The sequence below is a fragment of the Scyliorhinus canicula genome, chromosome 7, assembly GCF_902713615.1.
Source record: "Scyliorhinus canicula chromosome 7, sScyCan1.1, whole genome shotgun sequence".
NCBI lineage: Eukaryota > Metazoa > Chordata > Chondrichthyes > Carcharhiniformes > Scyliorhinidae > Scyliorhinus > Scyliorhinus canicula.
Window position 1 is genome coordinate 202,961,824 of NC_052152.1, and position 25,365 is coordinate 202,987,188.

The following is a 25,365-nucleotide window of genomic DNA, read 5'->3' on the forward strand; positions in this document are numbered from 1 at the left end:
CGGACGAAAGGGATTTGAAGGAAACTTAGCAGAAAGATATTATCTCATGTACACCAGGGGCTGGCAGACATTCATGGGTCAGGACAATGTTAGACATTAATGGGGAAAAGTCAGGGATAGAAGCAGGATCGATTGAACCTTCTCAATTAATGAAGCAAGGGAATCAGTGGGTGGTACATGATATCATAATTTACCATTCCAATGAGACAGGGAAAGCAGTTTGGATGACGGAGAAATGGGACACTAAACAGCCAGTGATGGACAAATGATCCTTTTGGGTACTGATGGACTGAGTTGTGTGCTGTTTCTAAGGGACATGAGGAGGCTTCTACAGTGCTGCTACCCCAAGGAAATAAAATGCTTTGGAGGTAGTAGAACACACGGATATAGCTATTGTGTTACCTTCCTGAGAGGCTGCGGCTATGGTTCATGGTAATTGGACTTGAGTGAAGAACGAAGAAAGAGTCTATCGACACTGGTCTGTGATATGGATACATTGACTAATTGATTTCCATGTACAATTTAAAATCACAACATGTGCATACAAATGACAAAGATAGGGGATATATGATAGTCAGTACAATTAGATGGGGGGATAATTGACCGAAAGATATAGTTATGTATCAAATGTCAAGACGGGGTGTAATTGAAAATATGGAAAGATGTGTCATTTGAAACATGGAAGTCTGGCAATATCTGGTCTGAGAGAAACATGAGATGATACAGGGAAAGATCCTACGAAGGGTTAACAGTAGCTGAAAAGAGCAGGATTATAAAATGCAGATTCCTTCTTCCAAACAGGCTTAGCAAACAAACAGGATTTTTGTATGAAGCTAAAAACAAAGACTCACACCTTTTTTGAAATTAACTATCTTAGTAAGCATCTGGAAAAGCATGGATGAGGGTTTCAGTTGAGTTCGGTGATAAATGTAAACCTTTCAAGTTATAACCAAGTGGATTTTTAGCATTACACTAAAAGCAATGATTCATACCTTCATTGAAGTAAAATCAGCAGATAGAAAAGAATGACTAGGGAGACAAATATATAGATGTGAAGCTCTGCTGACATCAGGTAAATTAAAAGAAAATTGGAGACTATCAGTCTACGAGAAATATAATTTAAAGCCAAAATCAAAGTCAAAATTATGAGCTGAGGACACAATTTGAAAATAAAACTATAGCAATGACAGGGATCAAAATTCACATGTCTATTGTAATAAAGTATTTTTGAACACCGCAGAGGACACAATATAAACAGACCTGAGAGGTGAAGTCAACTCAAAATTAATACTTAGTTGTATTAGAATGTTTAGATCAAAGATAATTTTTATAATCCAAGTGAAATAAAGATTACTTTATGTGAAAGCCATAAAAACTTAATAACTGTTAGAAAGAGAATATAAACCCAGAGACCAGAGCAGGAACTACCAGAACTCAGAGAGAACTCAGAGAGAGAGAACCTTACTCTCTCTTGTGGGGCAGCACGGTAGCATGGTGGCTAGCATAAATGCTTCACAGCTCCAGGGTCCCAGGTTCGGTTCCCGGCTGGGTCACTGTCTGTGCGGAGTCTGCACGTCCTCCCCGTGTGTGCGTGGGTTTCCTCCGGGTGCTCCGGTTTCCTCCCACAGTCCAAAGATGTGCGGGTTAGGTGGATTGACCATGCTAAATTGCCCGTAGTGTCCTAAAAAGTAAGGTTAGGGGGTGGGGGGGGTTGTTGGGTTACGGGTATAGGGTGGATACATGGGTTTGAGTAGGGTGATCATTGCTCAGCACAACATCGAGGGCCGAAGGGCCTGTTCTGTGCTGTGCTGTTCTATGTCTATGTCTACCCGGTGATGGGAAAGCAACATCGGAAGACCGAGCAACCCAGAGAAACGAGCAGAAGATCCAGTTAAAAAAAACTGATTGTCAAGAAAGACCTGAAAGTCTGCAACTGGTCCCAACAAGACAAGATCTTTTTCCCTTTCTAAAAAAGTAATTTAATCTTTTTTAACTTGTAAATAAAGTTAAGTTCAAATTGATAACCTGAAACCTGTTGCAGTTTTTGTGTGAATAGATCCTCAACCCTTTCTGCAATAGCAGAAACTAGTCTATATCACCCTATCTAAAAATGTATGTCTTTCTCTTTAAATAGCGCTCTTGGCAGGTCAACACATGTACTTTCATAGATGGGTACTGCATGTGTTCAGTGGGCTTGCATGGTCTGCGTTTCAATGACATGCCTGAAATCAGACGGAGCAGCTGTCTGTCATCATGATCTGGCCAGCTTGGACATTTCTGCCGTACGCATGACTGTCATAATCCAGAAAGGTGAAGGATAGAACCAGACCCAATCTTTACATACTGTTATAAGCATTTATTTACAGAATTACACATTACAAACAAGGTCTCCCAATGCAACTCCCTCAACATCAGTCCGTGTCTATTCATAGGAGCACAAGTGAAGCCCCAGTTAAAGCTCACCACCTGCAAACAATTAAACACAACAAATATACAATTGAAATGAATCACACTGTTAGTATCCTTCCCAACATCTGCTGCCATGTCGACTGCACTGGAAAGTAGTCGTAAGCCTTCTGTGTGCCATTCTGAGGCCGTCTTCCTTTTACAGCACCTACTCCAGCCATGTCACGGAGACAAATTTCTAGTGCAGCCAGTGTTGTCTGTCAATATAGAAAATAGGAGCAGGAGGCCATTCCGCTCTTCGAGCCTGCTCCACCATTCATTCTGATCATGGCTGATCATCCAACTCAATAGTCTGCCCGCCTTCCTGCCCGTATCCTTTGATCTCCTTCACCCCAGGAGCTATATCTAACTGCTTTTCAAAAACAATCAGGGCTAGATTCTCCATTTGGGAGACGAAGGGCAGGATTCTCTCGTGATCGGGCGGAGAATCCCTATTTAGGACCGAATTCGTGGCACGCCTGTTTTCGGATGCTCCGCCCCCTCCAAAACTGTGTCATCTGAGACGGCATCAGGACATTACCTGAAGGCCCGCCCCCGATGGGCCGAGTTCCAGATGGTGCGGTTCACTTGTCCTCTCGGTTTTCGTGAACCCGCTGTGGCGGTTGCAGATTATGTCCAGCACTGTCACAGTCGGGGGAAGTTGTGCTGCTGGCTAGGGCGGGGCTTCGGCGAAGGTTGGGGGATTGTTCGGGGGTGGCCCTGGGCTGGCGAATGGGTGTCCATGGCGCACCATCTGGCAGGTCGGGTCCGCGCGTGGCTGGCTCCATGTTGTACAGCGTGACTGCTGCAGGTCGTCACCGTGCGCACGCGTGGCCATGTACTGGGAAATTCTCTGGCCGTTTACTTCGCGAAAGCCTTGAGGTTTACGTGGCGCGACTGCTAGCCCCTCACCGATCGGACATTCAGTGCTATGGCTTTGCCGATCTTTTCATCGTAAAGCTAGACACTTCCTCCAGACATAGCCTCAAAATCGGAGAATCTTGCCCTAAGTTCCCCTGCTGCACCAGTTATACACACCCCTCAAGCGCAATGCAATTCAGTGTTCCATGCCATGCAAATTTATTTCCCAGGGAATCCTACTATCGGGCCGCAATCTTGAGCGGGCAGCCCGATAGCAAGGTCCTGTGGCCAGCTACCACCGCCCCCCCTCACCCCAAATCTGCCCCGACCTCTGCCCCCCCTCCCCCGCCAACAGCACTGCAGCCCTACAACTCCAGAGTGCCTGGGTGAACCCCTTCAACCAAGTACTGGAGTGACCCGACCTGTTTCCCCCCCCCCCCCCCCCCTCCAGATCCATGTCATATGGGGACCCCTACAGAGATGTAAGTGCAGTGAAATCACACGCTTGAGTGATTAGAATGCACTTCTGCTTGGAAGGAACTTACATTTCTTTGATTGTTCATTGATGTTGCCAATGTTTACATTGGGGTTTTACCACTTAGGCCACTGAACCATGAAGGGATATGAATGGATCAAAGCTGCAGATGGCTTGTAGAAATTGTCAATCACAGACTACTACTTGAAAGCTATGAATGGCTTGCAGCTAATGGATCCGTGGGAACTAGATGCAGGCACATCTACTCTCCTTCAGGAATGGACACTTGGAGCTGCAAGGTAAGTATTACAGCTATAATGATTCCCACTGCCCCTGTCTGGACAGCTCTCTAGCTTCCAGATAGGAGGCCCTTTTCTGGGGGAGAGGGGGCAGGGGATCTGTGTGTTGGAAGGCCTGTGTAGGGAGTTCCTTTAGGCAAGGGGTCTCTGTGAGGGGTCTTTCTACTACAGGGGTCCCTGTGGGGGGAGTCTCACTATCACAGGGATCCCTGTGGGCAGGTCCCCCTATTACAGGGGTCCCTGCGGCGGGGTGGGGGGAGATTTGGTAGAGGAGGCATGGACAGGCAGTGCGTTATTGGGGGTTAGGGGAAAGAGATCCGAGCATCCCAGGACAGAGGATCCCGGCCCCAAATACTTCCTGTGGCAGTAGGAGTAACCTTTGACCTCTGCTGTTCCAACAGAGGCAAAAGCTCAGTATTAAACACTGAACACACAGTTTGGCAAATATAGCATGATTATACCCAAAAGACATGATAGAGGGGAAAAGTCACTTTCTATGATGTCTCTGGAAGTTTCTATACTTAGGAATTTAATATAGAGTCGGTTAGATTTACAGCAACTGAGATTGCAAGCATTGAGAGCTGGGGTGGCGTTTTAAGAGAGCCGATCCCTATTAAGTTCATTAGAAGCCGGGGGGCGCTTTGCCGGCCGTGTTGCACCTGGACGGCAGCCAGTAGATGCCAAGAGATTCCTCTTCTGGAATTGACCCAGCTCGCCACGCCTCGCAAGATCAAACATGATCTCTTGAGATGACATGATTTGAATCCCGCCCATTGTGGGCGGGATCACTGTCTGGCAAATCTGCATATTAGAACAAGACAGCTAGTCTCACTCTTATATGCACTCACCTGACTTACCAAGGCCCTGGGATCTAACCTCTTTGCCTTGAAGACCTCAGGCAAGTGCTGTTTAGTGCTGGTCCTCACAAATGGGGACCAGACGGAATGGCGGAGGCCCCCAGGTGGTTTTTCTCTGGGCAGAGTGGTACCTTGGCACTGCCAGGTGGCCATTTTTCCCACAGGATGCCCTGTCTGTGGGGGGGGGGGGGGGGGTGGCAGGGGCAGAACCCCCTTATAGGTGAGTTGGGGTTTTGGGGGAGTTCGGGGTCCACGTTGGTGGGGTCGAGAGATCAGGACGCCATTAATCTCTTCCTGCGGAGTGGAAGAGATCGGCGGGCAGAGCACCTCGGTGCAGAAACCAGGAGGACTAAGTGCCACATCAGTGGGTCGTTCCCTTCTGAGGTTACGAATTGCAACAAAGTTCCAAGATAGCATGATGCTTCTCGGCGCTGCGAGCCTCGGGAAAGACTAAGTGCACTCGTCACGGGTCTCTGTTGCAATTTGGTTAGATCGCACCCTAGATTTGGGTAAGGATGAACCATGATGTTTTTAAGGTTAAAAATTAATTAATTGTGGAATGCAAACCTGTTTAAAATTAAACAGAGGGCATCATATTTTTTGTAAACCTAGCCTTGATATACCTCGAGAGGCCATTTTATGCCTCCGATGTTTGACATTTCTCCTTCAGGCTTTCATGAACTTGGCCCTTTCCCTCCAAAAATATGATGAATTGTTGGGTATATCTACAATACAAGATACAAATATTTTTGGCTTTTGTCTTCACAATCAAAGGTTTATTGCCGTTGAAAGTTATGTCAGTTTTTTGAAGCATTTTGTCAGCTTTTGATAGTTTTCGAAGTTGGCATGTGTGCACCCCAGTGAATGCATCAAAGGGGCGGCACGGTGACACAGTGGTTAACACTGCTGCCTCACAGTGCCAGGGTTCGATTCTGGCCTCGGATGACTGTCTGCGTGGAGTTTGCACATTCTCCCCATCTCTGCGTTAGTTTCCTCTGGCTTCCTCCAACAGTCCAAAGATGTGCAAGTTAGGTGGGTTGGCCATATCAATGTACCGGGTTGCGGGGATGGGGTGGGGGAGTGGGCCTAGTGGAATGCTCTTTTGGACGGTTGGTGCAGACTGAATGGGCTGAATGGCCTCCTTCTGCAAAGTAGGAATTCTATGAAATGTTGCAATATTTCTGCACCTGCAATATGCCTTCTATAAGGGAATATCAAACACTGCTGTACTGTTCTATATCTTAGATTAGGATAAGTGGTCGGCAAAACATCATGGGCCGAAGGGCCTGTACTGTGGTGTACTGTTCTATGTTCTAATACTCCATCTGTGGGTTGGAGGAACAGAGTTCTTGGAGAGTTGCAGAGATAGGTAAGGACCATGCCATGAAGGGATTTGAACATAAGGATGCAAATTTTAAATTTGAGACATCAAGGGGCCAGAAGCTGGTTCAAGTGATTGAGAAAAGGGATGAATGATGAGCAGGTTTTGGTGCTAGATTGGATTTGGACCTCAGAGTTTTAATGAGCTGAACATTCTGCAGGGTGGAGGGACCTGGGAGGCTGCTATTAGATTGTCAATAGACAAGGTTTTCCTGGGTGCAGTTGACACTGGTGCAGCTGCAGACTCAGCATATGCAAAATGCCTGTTCAGGCATGTGTATTACATAATGATTTTTTTGTCCTTTCTCAATTTTGCAGGTGATAAATTTTAAGCTGGAAAATGTGTATGCTTTCTGCCACCATGAGTCTTAAAAAGACCGTTATTACCCAAAAAGCATGGCTGCACACATCGTATGCATGATTTCTTTTATATGAATACAGTAAATTCTGTTGTATTCCATACTTGAGTTTTAAGTAGTGCATTTATGGTGCTCAAAATGCAAACATGGCAAAATAGTCATGCATAAACTTGTTGGTTATGTTGCTATCAATGGTTTTGTCAGACAAGACTTACCCAAAGCAGTGATAAATGACATAAATAATAAGAGGTCAATCTAAAGTTGGGTGGGACTGAGTAAGGGTGAAAAAAGCAATCTTCTTTGAAGACTAAGGGTATGCTGAGGTACTATATGGATTCTTCGCATCTGCCTTCCCAAAAGAGGAACATTGAAACTAGGAGCAGGAATAGGCCATTTGCCCTTCGAGCCTGCTCTGCCATTCAATATGATTAGGGTTGATCCTCAACCTCACTACCAATATAGCTGTAAAACAGGTGGCAGCAGTGGTATTGGACAGAGAAATCTTCTGGTCTGGTGGAAACGCTCTTCCAAAATAGCGTCCATGGAATATTTTATCTCAACCATTGCAGGGCAGATGGGGCTTTCAGTTTAACATCTCATCTGAAGGACTGCACCTCTGGCAGTACTGCACTCTTCCATTACTGCACTGGGAGCGTCAATCTGGATTATGGAGGCTCAAAGTTTCGGGGTAGGTGGTGGGTTCTAATCGTCAAATTTTCTAACTATGGTGATGGTGATGCCCTTATTGAGCCAAAGCTAGTGAACTGACCTTGATTAGTGTGCAATATATTGTCCATGGGAAAACATATATTATATATTTTAGCTAAACACACTTACTGTTAACAGAAATACTTCCACTTAGATTGTGCCTTACATGACCACTGGTTGTCTGAAAGTGCTTTAAAGTATTTTATAAGTGCAGTCACTGCTAGAAAGTGGGAAACACAGTGGGCAATTTATGCACAGCAAGCTCCACAAAGAGCAATGTGACAATGACCAGATAATTTGTTTTTTCGTGCAGTTTACTTGAGGAATAACTACTGGCCTGGGCAGCAGGGAAAACTACCTGCTCTTCTTCCAAATCGTGCCATGGTTTCTTTTACATCCACCTGAGAGGGGTGACGGGGTCTAGGTTTAAAACACTTATCTGAAAGATGGGGCATCTTTGACAGTGCAGTACTCTCTCAATACTGGCAGTGGGGCAGCAGCTCTAGACTCCCATGCTGGAATGGGGGGAGGCACTTAAACACATGCACACCTGTTTGGCTCAGGGGCCCAGAGAGAGTGCCCACTGAGATAGGGCTGAAACTTCAGTCAATTAATATTGGGGTCAATAAGAAAATATCTGAACTGAATGTGTGGTCTTGTGGTGCAGTGAAGTAAACATTGTCTACAAGATGGATGGAAAACTTTTCAACCTCAACTGGTTGAAATCCAAGAAGAAAACGACACAGACATCACTCACGGGACTTCAGTATGCGGATGCCATCGCCATCTCCATTTTCTCAGAAGAGAATCTCCAAGCCATGCTTGACAATTTCACGGAAGCATTCTGAAGAATCGGTCTCCACCTCAACCTCAAGAAAACTCAAGTCCTTTACGAACCCACCCCAGGGAAAGATCCGGTTTCTCCCTCCATCAAAATGAATGAACAAACCCTCCCAAAAGTGGAGCATTTCCTATAACCTGGGGAGCCACCTCTCCTCTAAGACTGACATCGCTGTGGAGATCCAACATCGTATCCAATCCGTGAGCACTTCCTTTGGACGCCTAAGGATGAGAGTCTTTGCCGACCGCTTTGACATCTGTGCTGACACCAAGATCCTCGTGTACAAGGTGATTATCCTCCCAACTCTTCGATATGGCTCAAAAACCTGGACTACGTACAAACGGCACCTCAAGCAGTACCATCAATGTTGTCTGAGATGGATTCTCTGCATCAGCTGGGAGGACAGGCATACTAACATCAGTGTCCTTGAAGGAGCCAAGAGCACCAGCATTGAGGCTATGATCATTTGAAACCAACTCGGCTGGGCCGGCCATGTGTTTAGGATGTCAGAATCCCAACTGCCAAAGTAAATCTTCTTTGCTCCAAACAAGAGGAGGGCAAAGTAAGTGCTTCAAAGGCACCCTGAAGGCTTACCTCAAGAAATACAACAGACAGCAATGCCTGGGAGACCCTTGCTCAGAAGAAACCTACCTGGAGGAACCTCCTAATTGAAGGGACACAATTCTTCTCGGAGACCTGATGGCAAGAGGGGGCCTGGAAAAGGAGCCTGAGAAAGGAATACCCACCTCCTGGAAACACCTGTCCAATGTATGGTCAAAAATGCGGCTCTAGGATCGGGCTCATCAGCCACTCAAGGATGCACAGAAAGCATGACAAATAACACAAGAGTTTCTTAGGCGGACAATCATACTCGTTAGCGAGTGATAACCGAAGACTCTCTCAGTACTGAGTGAAGCATCACATCTGGACTTGGGGGGGGGGGGGGGGGTCCAAAACACATGACACCTGTCTGGATCAAGGGCCCAGAGAGAGTACCCACTGAGATGGGGGGGGGAAACCTCAGTCAATTAATATTAGGGTGAATAAGAAAATATCTGAGCTGAATGGGTCGTCTTTTGGTTTAGTGGGAAGCATCCCTATCTCTGAGCCAGAAGCTCTAGTTTAGAGTCTGACCCCAGGAACTGATGGCCAAAGAAGGTGTGCTCATAAACATGGCCAAACACATTGTCAACCTGTAAATCTGTCCAACATGCCTAATCTGACAGGCAGTAAGGCTCCTGGTTAGCCATGATCTGGTTCCCAGCCTGGCATAAATTATGAATAGAGATTGAGCAGTTTAGGCCCATCCTCACGAGAGTTTAGAAGAATGAGGGGAGATCAAAATTGAGATATACAAGATGATAATAATAATATAATAATAATCTCGTTATCACAAGTAGGCTTCAATGAAGTTACTGTGAAAAGCCCCTAGTCACCACATTCCGACACCTGGTATGGTATGGACAGGTATGGAAAAAGTAGAACCAAAAGAGAAAATGCTGGAAAATCTCAGCAGATGTGGCAGCATCTGTAGGGAGAGAAAAGAGATAACGGAGGCGATTCTCCAAGCCCCGCGCCGGGCCGAGAATTGCCGCAACCGCACGACACCAGCGCGCGATTCTCCGAGGTGCGGAGAATCGGCGCCATTTACACCGGCACGGTTGGCGCGGCGCCGGCTGCTGGAATCGGCGGGCCACCGATTCTCCGGCCCGGATGGGCTGAGCGAGTACAACAGAGTCCCGCCAGTGGCATTCATCCCTGGTCACTGCCGGCGGGAAATCTGCGCGAACGGTTGGGGGCGGCCTGTAAGGGGGGGAAGGGGGGCTCTGTCCCCGGGGTGGGGACTGGGGCCCTCTGATGGGGTCTGGCCCACGATCGGGGCCCACCGATTGGCGGGTCGGCCTCTCCCCACCCGGGCCTACTTTCTGGCGCAGCCGGCCCCTGCACACCAACGCCATGTTGAGTTGGGGACGGCGCACGGAAGAAGTCCCCAGTGTGAACCGCTCCAGCACCTGTAGGGGCCTGAATCGGTCGTACCCGGGCCCGCTTCGCGCCGTCGGGAAACGCGACAGCGTTCACGACGGCGCAAACACTTGGGCTCCATTTGGGAGAATCGCCCCCAACGTTTCAAGTCCAGATGAACCTTTGTCAAGACTTTGGTTAGCACTGCTGCTGCTCAGCAGCAGGGTCCCAGGTTCGATTCTGGCCTCGGGTGGACTGTGCGGGGTCTGCACGTTCTCCCCGTGTCTGCGCAGGTTTCCTCCGGGTGCTCCGGCTTCCTCCCGCACTCCAAAGATGTTAGGTGGATTGGCGCGTTAAATTGCCCCTTGCGGCGTCCATAAAGCTTCTGGGGATCACAGGGAGAGGGTGGGGGGTTCTCTTTGGGAGGGTCGGTGCAGACTCGACGGGACGAATGGCCTCCTTCTGCACTGTCAGGGATTCCGGTGGTGGGAGTCGGGTGACCAGCCGCCGTGGTGTTGAGCTGACTCCATGTCAGATGGGGCAATGCGCGGGGAAGAAGGAGGAATCTTGGTGAGTGTTGTTCCCGTCCGGATGGGGATCGGCCGAGCTGCCTGAAGCGGGCGGGGCAGCGCGAGCGGCGGCGGTTGGCGCTTCGAGAGGCGCGCGGCGCGGCGGTTGGTGCCGCCAGTGGGTGTGCGCGTGCTAGGCCGGTCGGTGCGCGTGCGCGGCGCGCGCTGCCCCCCCCCCCCACCCCCGAGCCTGTGAAGCCCTGCACCGCCGGCAGAGGCGGGCGGGCGGCTGCAGCAGCAGGAGGCGGCTGTACGTCTGTCATCGCTGCTGGCCGTCCAGGATCGATCTCCCCTCCCTTCCCCATTCCCGATCCGATCGCCCCGCTAACAGCCCTCACATTTCCAGCCCACAGCCAGCGGAGCAGCAGAGCGGGGAAGATGCCGGAGGTGATCTCTGTGCAAGAATTCATCTGCGAAACTCTGGAGGACCACAGCTCGCCGACCACCTCCTCCTTCACCACCAAAATGGCAAACTGCAGGAACACAGTGACTGCACTCGAGGAGGTAAAGCTCGCCCCCCCCTCCCTCACCCTGCGGCTGACATTGTCCGTCATCCTGTGTGTGTGTGTGTGTGTGTCCGGCCACTCTTGCCATCCTGACTGTCCAACTCTTCCCGCATCTGGGATTGTTCTGACAAACTGTGGCTGGGAACACAGTCTGTGTTGCCCAGTTTGTGTGGACAGTGCTCACTGCTATTCCCATCTGTAAGGTGCATATTCTTCCCTCTCAGCTGTCACCTTCCTCCCTCCTCCTCTCCCTCTCTATCTGCCCCTTTTGTCTTCCCTTCATCCCACAGTCAAGATGGCAAACTCCCAGGAGCAAGACACATCTCTTGCCTTTTTGCCTTTGACAGCAACCGTTCATCACAATGCGTGGATTATATTCCCTGTACGTGCAATAAGTGTGTGCCTTGCTTCTCTAATTCTCTGCTTCACACCAGGTCTCAAGTTGTCATTATTTTGCATGTCTGTGTCTGTGCTTTTCCCTCTCTCTCTCTGTAACCTTTCAGGCGATATTCCATGGACATTGTGAACATTATGGTGCTGGGAGCCCTGGATTCCCTTCACCTGTGGAAGTTGCATTAACAGCAAACAGGTCCCCAAATCTGACATGGCTAAATGCCCCCCCCCCCCCCCCCCCCAGTAAAATGAAGAATCAAAGTCTTGTTTAAAAACAATTTCAACATCAAATTGTGAGCGTGTGAAATGTGGCGAGTTACTTGGATTTTCAACATCACAATGATGAAATCGCGATGCATGCCGATAAATGCTCATTTGTTTTGCCAGGGTGCTTGGCTTCGAAAAAATGCTAGCCCTAGTCAATGGTGCAACCATCTTGAAAGATACGGTGGGGATGTTGAACAGACTTTAAAGTCATGAATTGATATTGTTGGCCGCCCTCTAAAACAGGACTTTTAAAGTTTCAAACTGCAAATGTTCAAAATCTCAGCATTGTACAATGCTGAATAGGATGGGGTGGTGAGTAAAATACTAAAATACAGGAAGGAGATGGCGATCCTGAATATATTTTTATGAACAAGGCAAAGCTTTTCTACTTCATGGTTGTGACTTTTTTTTACCCAATAAAGATAATTGCAACAACTGTCAGTGGCAAAGGTTAAACCAGAATATTGAAAAGGGGAACTTTGAGGAACTCTGGAAGACCTGGTAAACTAATACAGTGCATTGGTTAATTAATTTCTCGGATCGATGCACTGCACCTTATTTATACTTTAGTCTTGGGGAAAAGAGGCGTTCTCTTGTCATTCTTTTAGTTTTTTTATCAACCCAAGCTAAAAGCCTTTGAAGGATGCTGTCAAGGGGAGGGTGTATGAGAACGAGTGGTGACTCTCCTGATTGTTCTGTTTCCTTGCTCCAAATGCAGGGGAGCATTTGACTTCTATTTACTGTCTTTTCACAGCAGAATAGATGAGGTTGTCAATTCACCACACAGAGAAATGTGAGTGTGAAAGTTGCAACCTATGGCTCCATAGTCACCTTATTGTGTCACAGTAGTTGATTTTGTAATGTGGACATCACTACAAACTAACGGTTAACATTGGCAGCACAAAACAATTCTAGAATTGAAATGCGTTCCATATTAAATTAAAAGAGTATGTCTGTGTATGTGTGCATGTGAAAAGTTTGGACGATTGAAAAAATTTAAGGCTGTAATCTAAATTCCATTGCCTTTGAATTGAATTCCACTTCACTGTTTGTTGCTGGAACATCTCTCATTAATTGCTGAGGTAAAGTGAAAAGCTGCAAAGGCTGGAAATCTGAAATAAAAATAAAATGGAGGAATCACATAGGTGGTCCATTAGGATCTGGACAATTAAAAAGCTGTTTTGGATGGAAACTGTGCTCTTTATTGGGAATGTGGGAGGGGTGCAGTGCCATTTGTTGGCAGGCAATAGCTCTGGCAAGGCTGAGTAATGCAGATTCTGCTGATACCTCATCGCAGATACCCGGGCAGATTGAGAATTTCTAAATGACCGGATCTTCGATATTTAGCTTGGTCAGTTGCCGCCTTTTTGTTAATGATTCATTCATAGGATGGGGGCATTGATAGCATGCTCAAAATGTAATGCCCAGTCCTATTGAGAAGATGGGGGAAAGCTACCTTCCTGGATATAATTAAGCAGCTTGTCAGGCCAGTTGAGAGAGAGTTAAGAGTTAACATCATAGCTGTGGACATGGAGGCAAAACTGGATAAGAATGGCAGATTTCCTTCCCTAAAGGACATGAATGAACCAGATGGGGTTTTATGATAATCTGCTGATTTCATGGTCACCAAACTAGCTTTTTATTCGATCTTAAGTCATAAATTTATATTACCAAGCTGCTCTGGTAGCATTTGAACTTCATAAGTCAACATTATTAGACCAGGTCTCAGGATTACTAGTCCAGTAAAATAATCTCAATGCTACTGAAGCTCCAGTTTAGGAGCTGCAGCCTGGCGGCAGACCGCACAGGACTCTTCGATGTTTATTTACTTCTATGTCATGTCTGTCGCCATTTATGTCATTGTGCTGTGACTTTTGAATATTAAATCATTCAGAATTGGAAGGTTCTCTATACTAACATTTTAGTTGCCAACGGATCTGCTGTGTGTCTCCCATTATTTTAAATTAATTATTGTTCGATAAATTATTACTGATTAGAGATATATAACGAGCAGAGACCCATAAAACAGTGGTGGTCAAATTAGTATACAATAATAATCTTTATTGTCACAAGTAAGCTTACATTAACACTGCAATGAAGTTACTGTGAAAAGCCCCTAGTCGCCACATTCCGGCACTTGTTCGGGTACACTGAGGGGGAATTCAGAATGTCCAAATGACCTAACATGCACATCTTTCGGGACTTGTGGGAGGAAACCGAAGCACCTGGAGGAAACCCATGCAGACAATGTGCAGACTCCGCACAGACAGTGACCCAAGCCAGGAATCGAACCTGGAACCCTGGCGCTCTGAAGCTACTGTGCCACCCATATCCTAACCTAGTTTATCATCTCACCCATCCCTCCCATGCTATTCCATCCTTCTTCTTAAGAATTTGTTCTCTCAGATGGTTTGGAACTCTTTGCCAGAGAGTGCAATGGAGGCAAAGTCTTTTTGTATACTTAAGGCTGAGATAAATAGATTCCTAATCAGTAAGGGAATCAAGGATAATGGGGAAAGTGTAGGAAAATGGATGTGAGGAATGTCAGATCAGCCATGATCCTATTGAATAATAATAATCTTTATTAGTGTCACAAGTAGGCTTACGTTAACACTGCAATGAAATTACTGTGAAAAGGGTGGAGTGGGCCTACTCCTGTTCCTCTTTGTTTTGTCTTATGCCATTCCCCCACATCCTATGCTTGCTCTTGTCCCATTACTGCATTTGACGACTCCAAGCAATCTAGGGGCGCAATCAAACGGCTTTGCCGCGCCCGGCTCAGTGATGCGACAAGGCCTTTAAATCTCACGAGAGGCCTCTCTGGAGATTTAAGACACTTGGGATGTATCACGAAATGTAACAAGATTTTGTGAGACGTCGGGGTCCGGATCTTGCCCTTACTGAGCGGGAACCAGATTTGCATATTTAAGTGAGAAGTTTGCTTCACTTAAGTATGTCTGCCGTGGAGTATCCCAAGGCCCGGGACCTTGGGATATGAGGTCTGGGAGGCCTCACTGTGGGGCCATATAGCACTGGTTTCCACAAATGCAGATCAGGCGTAACAGCATTTGGGCAGGGGGATCTCCCAGGCGATCGGAGGTCCCATGTGGTCGGGCTCTGGGAAGGGTGGTACTCTGGCACCCCCGATGCCACCTGGGCTCCCTGGAAGTGCTACCCTGACACCCTTGCAGTGCTTTCCTGGCACTGCCAGGGAGACTAGGTGGCACTATCAGGCTTGCAGTGCCTGGGTGCCAGGTTGCCCATGCCGGGTGTGGTGATATGCATATGCACAGTAATGTATATAGTTATCTATTAATGTATATAGTTATCCATACAATCCCCGATCAGCAGGTGGCGATAGAGATCCACCAAGTGACTCCAGAGATCTGGCAGGTGGTAGTAAGTCGTACTCGAGGGCAGTCACATTATAAGTAGTTCTAGGAGAATTCACTTATTCGTTATCATTTGTATTATAGTTCGATAGTTATTTTTCCACTTATTCATTTTGTCAATAAACTATCTTACTAATAAAGAAATCGATGTTCTGTGTGCATCTTTGCCACGGACACAACACAGAACATAACATGGTACCAAGAGTGTTGAACAATTGAAGATAATTATGGAGAAGACTGGACGAAACAGACCGAAGAAGGAAAAAAGAAAATTTGTGTACTTACCTGGTAAACTATGGACAATTGGAACTCAAAGCATGGAAAGACTGTGAAGCTAGAAATGGAAAGCACCTCACCAGCTTCAAGTCACCGGTAATGGAGGCGAGAATTGGTGTGTTTTTAAGCAGCAATTCAAACTTTATGTTGCAACCCTTGACCTGCAGACACAGCCTGGTATGAGGTGTATTGCTTTGCTGCTCACAGTAGCAGGTTCTTAAGCCATTGAAATTTATAATACCTTCGCGTTCGACAATGAAGCAGAAAACGAAACCTTCGCTGAAGTAATAAAATACTTTGATTGACATTGCTCCCCGAAAAGAAATTAAACGTTCAAGCAGTATATCTTTCGTCCGCGTACTGAGAAGGCAGGCAAAACTTTTGATAGTTTTCTAACTGTCTTGCAGTTGAATGCGCAGTCGTGCAATTTTAGTACTTTAAAGTCATCGATGATCCGTGATCAGATAATGTTCGGGATATCGAATGATAAGGTATGCAAGAGGCTATTGAGGGAAGACGAGCTTCAGCAAGAAAATGCTATCAATATTTGTCACGCAAGCTAGCTAGCTGCACAGCAGATTAGCACGCTCAATCTGAAACATTATGGCGCCAATGTGGCAGAAGACGCCAGCGCCATAAACATAGTGGCGCAGTCAAAGAAACATCTCAGTTCGGGCGGCCGACCGGATACGCCATTTTGTGCCAGCGATGCGGCAATCGACATTTGCTGTGACAATGTTCTCCGTTTTGGGAAGGTGTGTTCCAAGTGTAGAACAACAAATCACTTTGCTAGGCAATGTTTTTCACATCCAACAGGGAACCAAACAGGACCAGTTAACTTAATGAATGAGATATGCATCGAAGACCTGGCTGCTGTTGAAATGGTTTAGACTGAAGACACGAGTAGTCCGAACAGGCAAAACGGCAAATTTTTCCTCACAATTTGCAGCCATAGTGATGCGGTTGCGAATACCATAGAAGATAGGTGGACGATTCTGTTGATGGCTAATGGCACATTAATCAAATGCAAGCTCGACACGGGAGCGAGGACCATCCTTATCACTTTATCAGCTTTAAAAGGGCTGAAAACTAAACCAAAAATAATTTGTCACTCAGTACTACTGAAGAATTATAATGGTAATGAGATTACAACGTTAGGAACATGTGAGCTCGCAGTAGCTGTAAAATACAGAACTTGTGTGATTAAATTTTCCAATGTGAAGACAGAGCTGAAATCACTCAGGAATGGAAGCGTGTGAAGCGCTTGGGCTCGTTAAGCGGGTTTACTGTGCAGAAAGCATGGTACCCAGCCAACATACATCCTTAGAATCCATCATAAAGGACTTTCTGGAGATATTTCAAGGTTTTAGCACTCTGCCTTTTACGTACTGCATCAAATTGTAGGAGAATGCGAAGCCAGTCATACACGCGTCGAGGTGTGCACCAGCTCCATTGAAGGACAAATTGAAGGCCGAGTTAGACAGAATAACAGCTCCATGAATCATCAAAAGCACAGAGGAACCTACAAACTGGGTTAACTCTATGGTGTCAAGACCCCAAAGACCTGAAACTTAACATCAAGAGAGAGCACTACCCAATTCCGAAGAGGGAGGAAATAACTTGCGATATGGCTGGAGCGACATGTTTCAGCAAGTTGGACGCGTCACAAGGCTTTTGGCAGCTCAAACTGGACAAAGCGAGCACAAAGCTGTGTACGTTTAACACACCCTTTGACCGCTATTGTTTCCTTCGGATGTCATTTTGCATAATTTCTGCTTCAGAAATTTTCCATCGTGCCATGGAGCATGTAGATGAAGGGTTACCAGATGTCCAAGTCTATGTGGATGACATAATAATTTTGGGGTCCACACGCGACGAGTATGACAAAAGGCTTCTCAGGATCTTAAAAAGTATACAGAAAATGGCTAAAAGCTTAAAAAAGCAAAGTATCAAATTGGGGTTGACAGCATCACCTTCTTGGGGGATAGGCTCTCTCTACAAAGTGTGCAGTCAGATCAAGAGAAGATAAAAGCTATTTTGATGATGCCATGTCCCACAGACAAAAAAGGCATCCTATGGATGTTAGGGATGATCAACTTTGTTGACAAATTCATTCCCAACCTGGCATCTAGAATCTCTCGCCTCCGAAATATGATCAAAAAGGACGCCGTGTTCCAATGGTCCCCCAGACTTGAGCAGGAATGGCAAGCATTGCAAATCTCCTTGACTACAGCACCAGTTCTAATGTTTTTTGACCCTGTGAAAAAGATCAAAATTTCATCCAATGCACCTAAGGATGGCCTGGGAGTGGTGTTACTGCAGCAGAATGCAGAAGACAGCTGGCTACCTGTGGGATACACATTCAGAGATGGAGTGCACGTATGCGCAAATTGAAAAAGAATGCTTTGGGTTAATCAGTCGTTTGGCCAAGTTCAGTGATTATATGTATGGTCTTCCGACGATTCTTGTGGAGACTGACCACAGGCCACTCGTCAAAATTGTATAAAAAAATTTGAGCAAAATGTCTCTCAGGATCCAGCGCATGATGTTGAAGCTACAACGCTACGATTTTGACCTACACCAATCTACACCAGGCAAGCATCCCATTGTTGTTGACACACTTTTTCGAACCATGGGCATTAAAGACCTGGTTGATGAGGATGTGCAAGTCCATGTTAATCTCATCGCTGCATCTCTTCCAGTATCTGATGGTAAGTTGCGTCTAATAAAGGAAGAAACAGCCAAGGACAAAGTCCTACAAAAAGTAATAAAGTATCTCCACGAGGGGTGGCCGAAGAGCTCCTGGTCGGGTTATTACAAGGTGAGGGCAGAGTTGAGTGAGGCCAATGGATTTCTACTGTGACAGCACAAGATTGTGATTCCGCATTCATTGAGGCCACTCATTCTCAAGAAACTCCATGAAGGGCACCTGGGCATTGAAATGTGCAAGCGCAGGGCCAGGGATACAGTTTATTGACCAGGCATCACCTAATTCATTGCAGTCATGGTTGATAACTGTTCAGAACTTCCAGTACAAGCAGAGCAAAGAGCCACATGGGTGAAATCATCACAACCCCTTGGCAAAAGGTGGGGATGGACCTTTTTCACTTTAAGGAAAAAAATACCTTTTGGTCATCGACTACTTCTCTAATGATCTGGAGGTAGCGCAGCTAGTGAACGAGACTGCTCGGTGTGTTATCCAACACGCTAAAGAGATTTTTGTCTGGCATGGGATACCAAACGCAGTTATGACTGACAATGATCCCTGCTTCAAAAACTATGAGTGGACTGAGTTCACCTGTCATGATTTTAAGCACATTACATCAAGTCCTTTATATCCTCAGTCACACGGGAAGGCAGAAAAGGGCATGCACATTGTTAAACAGCTGCCGAAAAAAGCCATTGACCGCCAGGAAGACATTTATCTGGAACTTTTCAGCTATCGTTCTGCACCACTTGTCAATGGGCTGTCGCCAGCGCAGCTGCTGATGAATAGGCAGCTACAAACGACCCTGCTTTCCATTACCACTCACCCTGTAGATTAACGACTGGAGCGGAAACTGCTTCTTCAGAAAAGGAGGCAGAAAGGTTTCTATGGTAGATTGGCAAGGTAGCTCCAGCCAGTGCATCCAGGTGACACGGTTAGACTGGAGGATACCAGTGGAAACAGATGGTCAAGGCATGCAAAGGTACTGCAACAGGCAGGTCCACATTCGTTTCACATCATCACTGAGGATGGCTCAGTCTTGTGGAGAAACCAAAGAGCGCTGTTTAAAGTTCAACATCTCTTTCTTTTGGGTTCAACAGAAGAGTTAGTATGTAATCCCAAAACACTTGAAGAGGATACAGGCCACCAATCAGAGCCAGCACTCCGAGAAATACCTGCAGCAATAAATGCAGAACAAGCAGGAACACCAACAATAAATGAAGATGGAACACGGTCGCCTATTCAGTCATTGCTCAGGAGATCAACCAGATTACATCGTAAACCCGAGATTCTGAACTTGTAGTGATCTGTGTACAGTTATATGTCTGAAATTGTTATGCATATCATGTTTGGCCGAGCACAGTTAAATTTGTATATGTTACATGTTTGAAATTGTTATGCATATCATGTTTGGTGAAGCATAGTTACATTTGTAAATGTTAACATTTCCATAAGAAGGGGGATGTGGTAATATGCATATTCAAAGTAATGTATACTGTTATCTATTACTGTGTATAGTTATCTATACGACCTCTGACCAGCAGGTGGCAAAAGAGCTCCACCATGTGACTCCAGAGATCCGGCAGTTGGTAGTAAGTCATACTAGAGGACAGTCACATTAGAAGTAGCTCCAGGAGAATTCATTTATTTGTTACCGTTTGTATTATAGTTCATTAGTTTTCTTTCCACGTGTTCATTTTGTCAATAAACTATCCTACTAGTAAAGAACTAGATGTTCTGTGTGCATCTTTACCATGGCCACAACACAGAACGTAACACAGGTCCGGGGGCTCACTGCCCTTATGAGGTGGGGTGAAGGAAGGTTTGAGGACCCCTTAATCGGTAAATTGGGGGGGGGGGGGGGTGGGGGGGGGGGGGGGTCCGGAGGCTGAGATGGGGGATTTAGAGATCTGGGTGGCATTTAAAAATAGCTCAGCTCATCTGTGCAGGAAGTGAGGTAAGTGCGGCCTCGGCAGAGAACCCCCCAAAAACAAAGCCGCATTTTATAGCAGGGTTGTTCTTGGTGCTGTAGGCTCTGAGAAAAACCTTAGATCTGCAAAGACACGGTAGGTGAAATGAAATGAAAATCGCTTATTGTAGCAAGTAGCCTTCAAATGAAGTTACTGTGAAAAGCCCCCAGTTGCCACATTCCGGCACCTGTTCGGGAAGGCTGGTACGGGAATTGAACCCATGCTGCTGGCCTTCCTTGGTCTGCTTTAAAAGCCAGAGATTTAGCCCTGTGCTAAACCAGCCCCAGTTGGGACTTGTTGTGGCAATCTACCTCATTCTTTGGAGTTGCTGATAAATTAAGGCCTTGCCTGCCCTCTCAGGGGGTGTAAAATATCCCATGGCACTATTATAAGGGTAAGTAAGGGCCTCTGATGTGCTGATAAAGGTTTATCATTCTTGTGAAACTTTTTTTAATATATTAACTCATGGGATGTGGATGTGCATTTATTGCTCACTCCGAGTTGCCCTTGAGACGGTGGCGGTGAACGACCTTGAACCACTGCAATCTATGTATATAGATACACCCAGAGTGCTGGTAGGGAGGGAAGTCCAGAATTTTGACTCAGTGGCAGTGGAGGAACAGCAGTTGGACATTCTGAATTCTCCCTCAGTGTACCCGAATGTGACGATTCGGGGATTCTCACAGTAACTTCATTAAAGTGTTAATGTAAGCCTACTTGTGACACTAATAAAGATTATTATTATTATTTTTCAAGTCAGGGTGGTGTGTGACTTGGGGGAACTTCCAGGTAGTGGTGTTTCCATGTGTCTGCTGTTCTCATCCTTCTAAATGGTAAAAGTAGTTGGTTTGGAATGTGCTAACCAAGGGCCTTGGTGAGTTACTGCAGTGCATCTTGTGGTTGATCGTCAGAATGATAAGGAGATCCAGGATCTTCTTGACCACAAGTGCAAGACGTTCCTGAACTGGCAGCTCCACTACAACTCGAGTGAGAGGAACCAAGCCTACAGGCAACTGAAGGCTGAGGTTCAACAATGAACCCACGACCTACAGAACAGCTGGTGGGTGGAAAGAGCACAGGAGACTCAGCAACTCACTGACAGCCACAATGTGTATGGCTTCTGCAGCACAATCAAAACCATCTACAGTCCAAGTACCTGCAACCATCAATCTTTGTGCTCGGTATGATTCCATCCAGTAGAGAGTGTTTCCCCTGATTCCTACATACTCCAGTTTTGCTGAGGTTCCTTGTTGTTGCACTGGGCTAAATGCTGCCTTGAAGTCAAGGGTAGTGATTTTCACCTCAACTCTGGAGTTCAGCTCTTTTGACCATGTTAATAAAAATAATAATATAATCGCTTATTGTCACAAGTAGGCTTCAATGAAGTTACTGTGAAAAGCCCCTTGTTTGAACCAAGGCTGCAATAAGGTAAGGAGCTGAGTGACCTTACTGAACCCAAACTCAGCATCAGTGAGCATGTTATTGCTCAGCAAGTGCTACTTGATAACACTGTTGATGACTCCTTCCATCATGTTACTGATGACCAAGAGAAGACTGATGGGGTGCCAATTGGCCAGGTTGGATCTGTCCTGCTCTTTTGTGTACAGTACATACCAGGGCAATTTTGTACATTTCTGGGTAGACCAGAGTTTTTGTACTGAATCACAGAATAATACAGCACAGAAGAGACCCTTCGGCCCATCAGGTCTGCACCGACTCATGAAAAACACCTGACCTGCCTACCTAATCCCATTTCCAGCACTTGACCCTTAGCCTTGAATACTATGACGTGCAAAGTGCTCATCCAGGTGCTTCTTAAATGATGTAAGGCAACCCGCCTCTACCACCCTCTCAGACAGTGCATTCCAGACTGTCACCACTCTCTGAGTAAAAAGGTTTTTCCTCAAAATAAACCTCCTGTCCCTGATCTTGAACTTGTGTCCCCTTGTAACTAACCCTTCAACTAAGGGGAACAGCTGTTCCCGTTCCCAATCCTCCCTGCCCATTTCCCTTGTAATCTTGTACACCTCGATCAGGTCGCCCCCTCAATCTTCACCTCTCCAGCAAAAACAAACTAAACCTATCCAATCTCTCTTCATAACTTAAATGTTCGATCCCAGGCAACATCCTGGTGAATCACCAATGCACCCTCTCCAGCAACACATCCTCTTTATAATGTACCAATCAGAATTAGAACCCCATCAGTCTACTCTTGGTCATCAGTAAAGTGATGGAAGGAGTCATCAACAGTGCCACATCCTACATCCTGCCAGGTCTAAAACCTAGTGTGTTGTATAAGAGAAGTTAAAGAGCTCAGTAGTTTCGAATGAGTGGCCAAACTGTGAACCAGGGTCTTAATGGTTGATCAGTTGAAAATAAACCCTGGAAAGCTACATCATCAGGCATAATGATCTGAGGGACAGAGAATTCATAGAAGTGTGCCTTGTTAATAATGATGATCGTACCTGTGAAGCTTTCAGGTGAAAGCTGTGTCAGTGTGACTCCTGATCACCCTGCATGACTAGAGAACATCATATTATGTAGAAGTGTCGTACCACATCTATACACATCAGAATTAGAGGGTCAGGCAACGGCTTCCACAGAGCGTGGGAGCCATTCACCCAATTGGTCTGGGACCTGTTTGTGGCCAACGAACAAGCAGAAGAGTAGCCAGATAGCCAAGAATCAGGGGAAAGCAGCCAAAGCATGAGAGGGAGAGATAGACCGGAAGAGTGGGGGGGGGGGGGGGGGGGGGAGGGGGGGGGGCACAGCTAAACCTAAGAGGAAGAAAAGGCGAACCACAGGAGGGGGGGAGGGGGCAGAAGCGGGGGGAGGGGGGAAGAGGGAAGAGACAGGGAACAAGAGAGGAGAACCAGGGGGGTGGGGGGGGGATGGGTGGTGGGTGAGGCAGGGAAACAATAACAAACTTGGCATCCATAGGAACAGAGAAAAAGGACAATACAGGTGGAAGACGGGAGGAACGGCTGAAGTGGAGGTGAGCGCGAGACGAAAACGGCAGTGAAATCAGCACGGGTTCAATTCCCGTACCAGCCTCCCCAAACAGGCGCCGGAATGTGGCGACTCGGGGCATTTCACAGTAACTTCATTTGAAGCCTACTTGTGACAATAAGCGATTTTCATTTCATTTTCATTTCATTTCAGTGAGTGATGCAAAAGCATGTGGTGTGTAAAACATATCTATGTTGTATCGACTATTCAAAGTGAAATTTATCTTTTGATTTGATGTGTTAAGCGAAATCATGTTGGTAATTTCTTTGGGGTTATTTGGTTAAATTTGGTTATCTTAATTTACGGTTTCCCCATGGGGAACTGGCCAATCCTATTCTTCCTTGCAACTGCAGTGCAGTTTTTTACTTAACTATATGTTAATGTTCCAGGTACACTGTGTAACTATTAACAACCTTCACAATAAACTGAGACATTGTGAAATGTGTTCCAGGATGTGTTTTAAGACAAAATAGCATTCTAAATGATACCTGATGTACTGCTGGTTGACAAAGCGAATGGGGAAGTTGCTTTGTGTAATCAGTTATTATTGAGCTGGTAGGCTACTGCTGTTTTGCCAGTGGAGCAGTCTTGTTATCTTGCAGTAGCAATGCAAGTTGAGAGCAATAGTAGATTTACAGTTTTGTCATTCAAATGTTGCACAGATTAAGAAAGACAGGAGTTGTATTTCCAGAGCACCTTTCATAATCTCAGGACATCTAAAGCCGTTTTGGAGGCAGTGAAGTACTTTTGAAGTGAGGCTACAATTGTAATGTAGTAATGCAATAGTCAATTTGTGGACATCAAATTGCCACATACAGCAGTGAAATAAATGGTCAGTTTTTTTTAGGTTTTGGATGAGGGATAGATATTGGCCAGCACACCATGAGCACACCTCCTACTCTTCAGATAGTCCCAGAAGAACCTTTGCAGCTAGCCAGGGCAGCCTAAGCCTCATTTCAACATCTGAGCTGAAAGATGGCACCTGTCACTGTGCAGCACTTCCTCAGTACTGCACTGAAATGTCAGCCTAAACTATATGCTAAGATCTGCGGTGTGGAGTTTGAACCAGACCTCTGACTAAGAGACTAGGGCTGAATTTTCATGGCACTGCGGGACTGGGGCTGGGAAAATTGGAGAGCCGCTTTGGGATAGCTCCATGCCACATTTCTCCCTCAGAGGAATTTTCCTGGGGCTGACTGGGAGCCGGGCAACCAATTCATCATATTAAGGCCCTATTCAAGCACCATTTGTTCCCTGGACTGGTATTTTGCTGACCTCAAAGCTCTGTGTGCAGAGGCTACCAGTTTAGTCACAGCTGCCTCCCCAGGAAGCAAGAGGCTCCAGGGTGAAAGTTTGCAACCCTGTTTACTCAGCTTGGTGGCCCTCCAAACCCATAGCCCAGTGGCTTCGGACCTCTTTAAGTGATCACCTCTTTGCAGATAGCCATGTTGAAATGTCTTCACATTCGTCTGCCCTGCCTTGGCAGTGCCCAACCCGCCTGCTGAGTCTGCCAGCCTGATATTGCTGTGGGCCCTTTGATTGGACTTAAAGCCTTGGGAGCCTGCCCGAGGATGGTGAGTGTGGAGGCAGCCACTTGGAAGTGCGTGCCACTGGGTAAACTAATGTCATTGGCAGACTCAGGTCCCCCATATGAGCCAAATGTCACAGTCCCAATGCCCACCGGAAAATCTAGCTCTAGGATGCAAACATTAAGCCAAGGTTTATATCTTACATTATATAAATTTCTCGGGATTTTGTGTGAGATGTGGGAACAAACCTGCTGAAATTAGAAATTGGTTTTCAAGTATGATGCTTCCATTCTTTGTGTATCTGCCGGTAAGCTAATTTGTATAATTCTGCCTTATACTCCATTGATGGCATCAGTGCTGCGTCAATAGCCATGACCTGTGTTGCCAAAAAACAGTATAAAAATTCCATTGCTGGGAATGCAAGGAAGAATTTACACTTTACAATTACACAATATTTGAAGATGAGTAGGGGAATACTTCTGATGTTCTGGCTAATATTTCTCCCTCAACCAACATCATGAAAATTAATTATTTGGTCATATATTTGTTAACCATGCTGT

The 25,365-nt window shown here is 46.2% G+C and overlaps 1 protein-coding gene across 3 annotated transcripts in view; it reads left to right on the forward strand.

The window, feature by feature from the left end:
- The first annotated feature begins 10,937 nt into the window (after window positions 1-10,937).
- unm_sa1614 (un-named sa1614) overlaps window positions 10,938-25,365 on the forward strand; it is a 319,542-nt gene continuing 305,114 nt past the window's right edge. Inside the window, exon 1 of one of the 3 annotated variants that reach the window (XM_038803728.1) lies at window positions 10,938-11,260. In XM_038803728.1, the coding sequence (XP_038659656.1) occupies window positions 11,135-11,260 (126 nt within the window). In that variant the 5' untranslated portion in view covers window positions 10,938-11,134. The remainder of the gene's footprint in view (window positions 11,261-25,365) is intronic. The other 2 variants (XM_038803726.1, XM_038803727.1) reach the window with 2 other exon arrangements.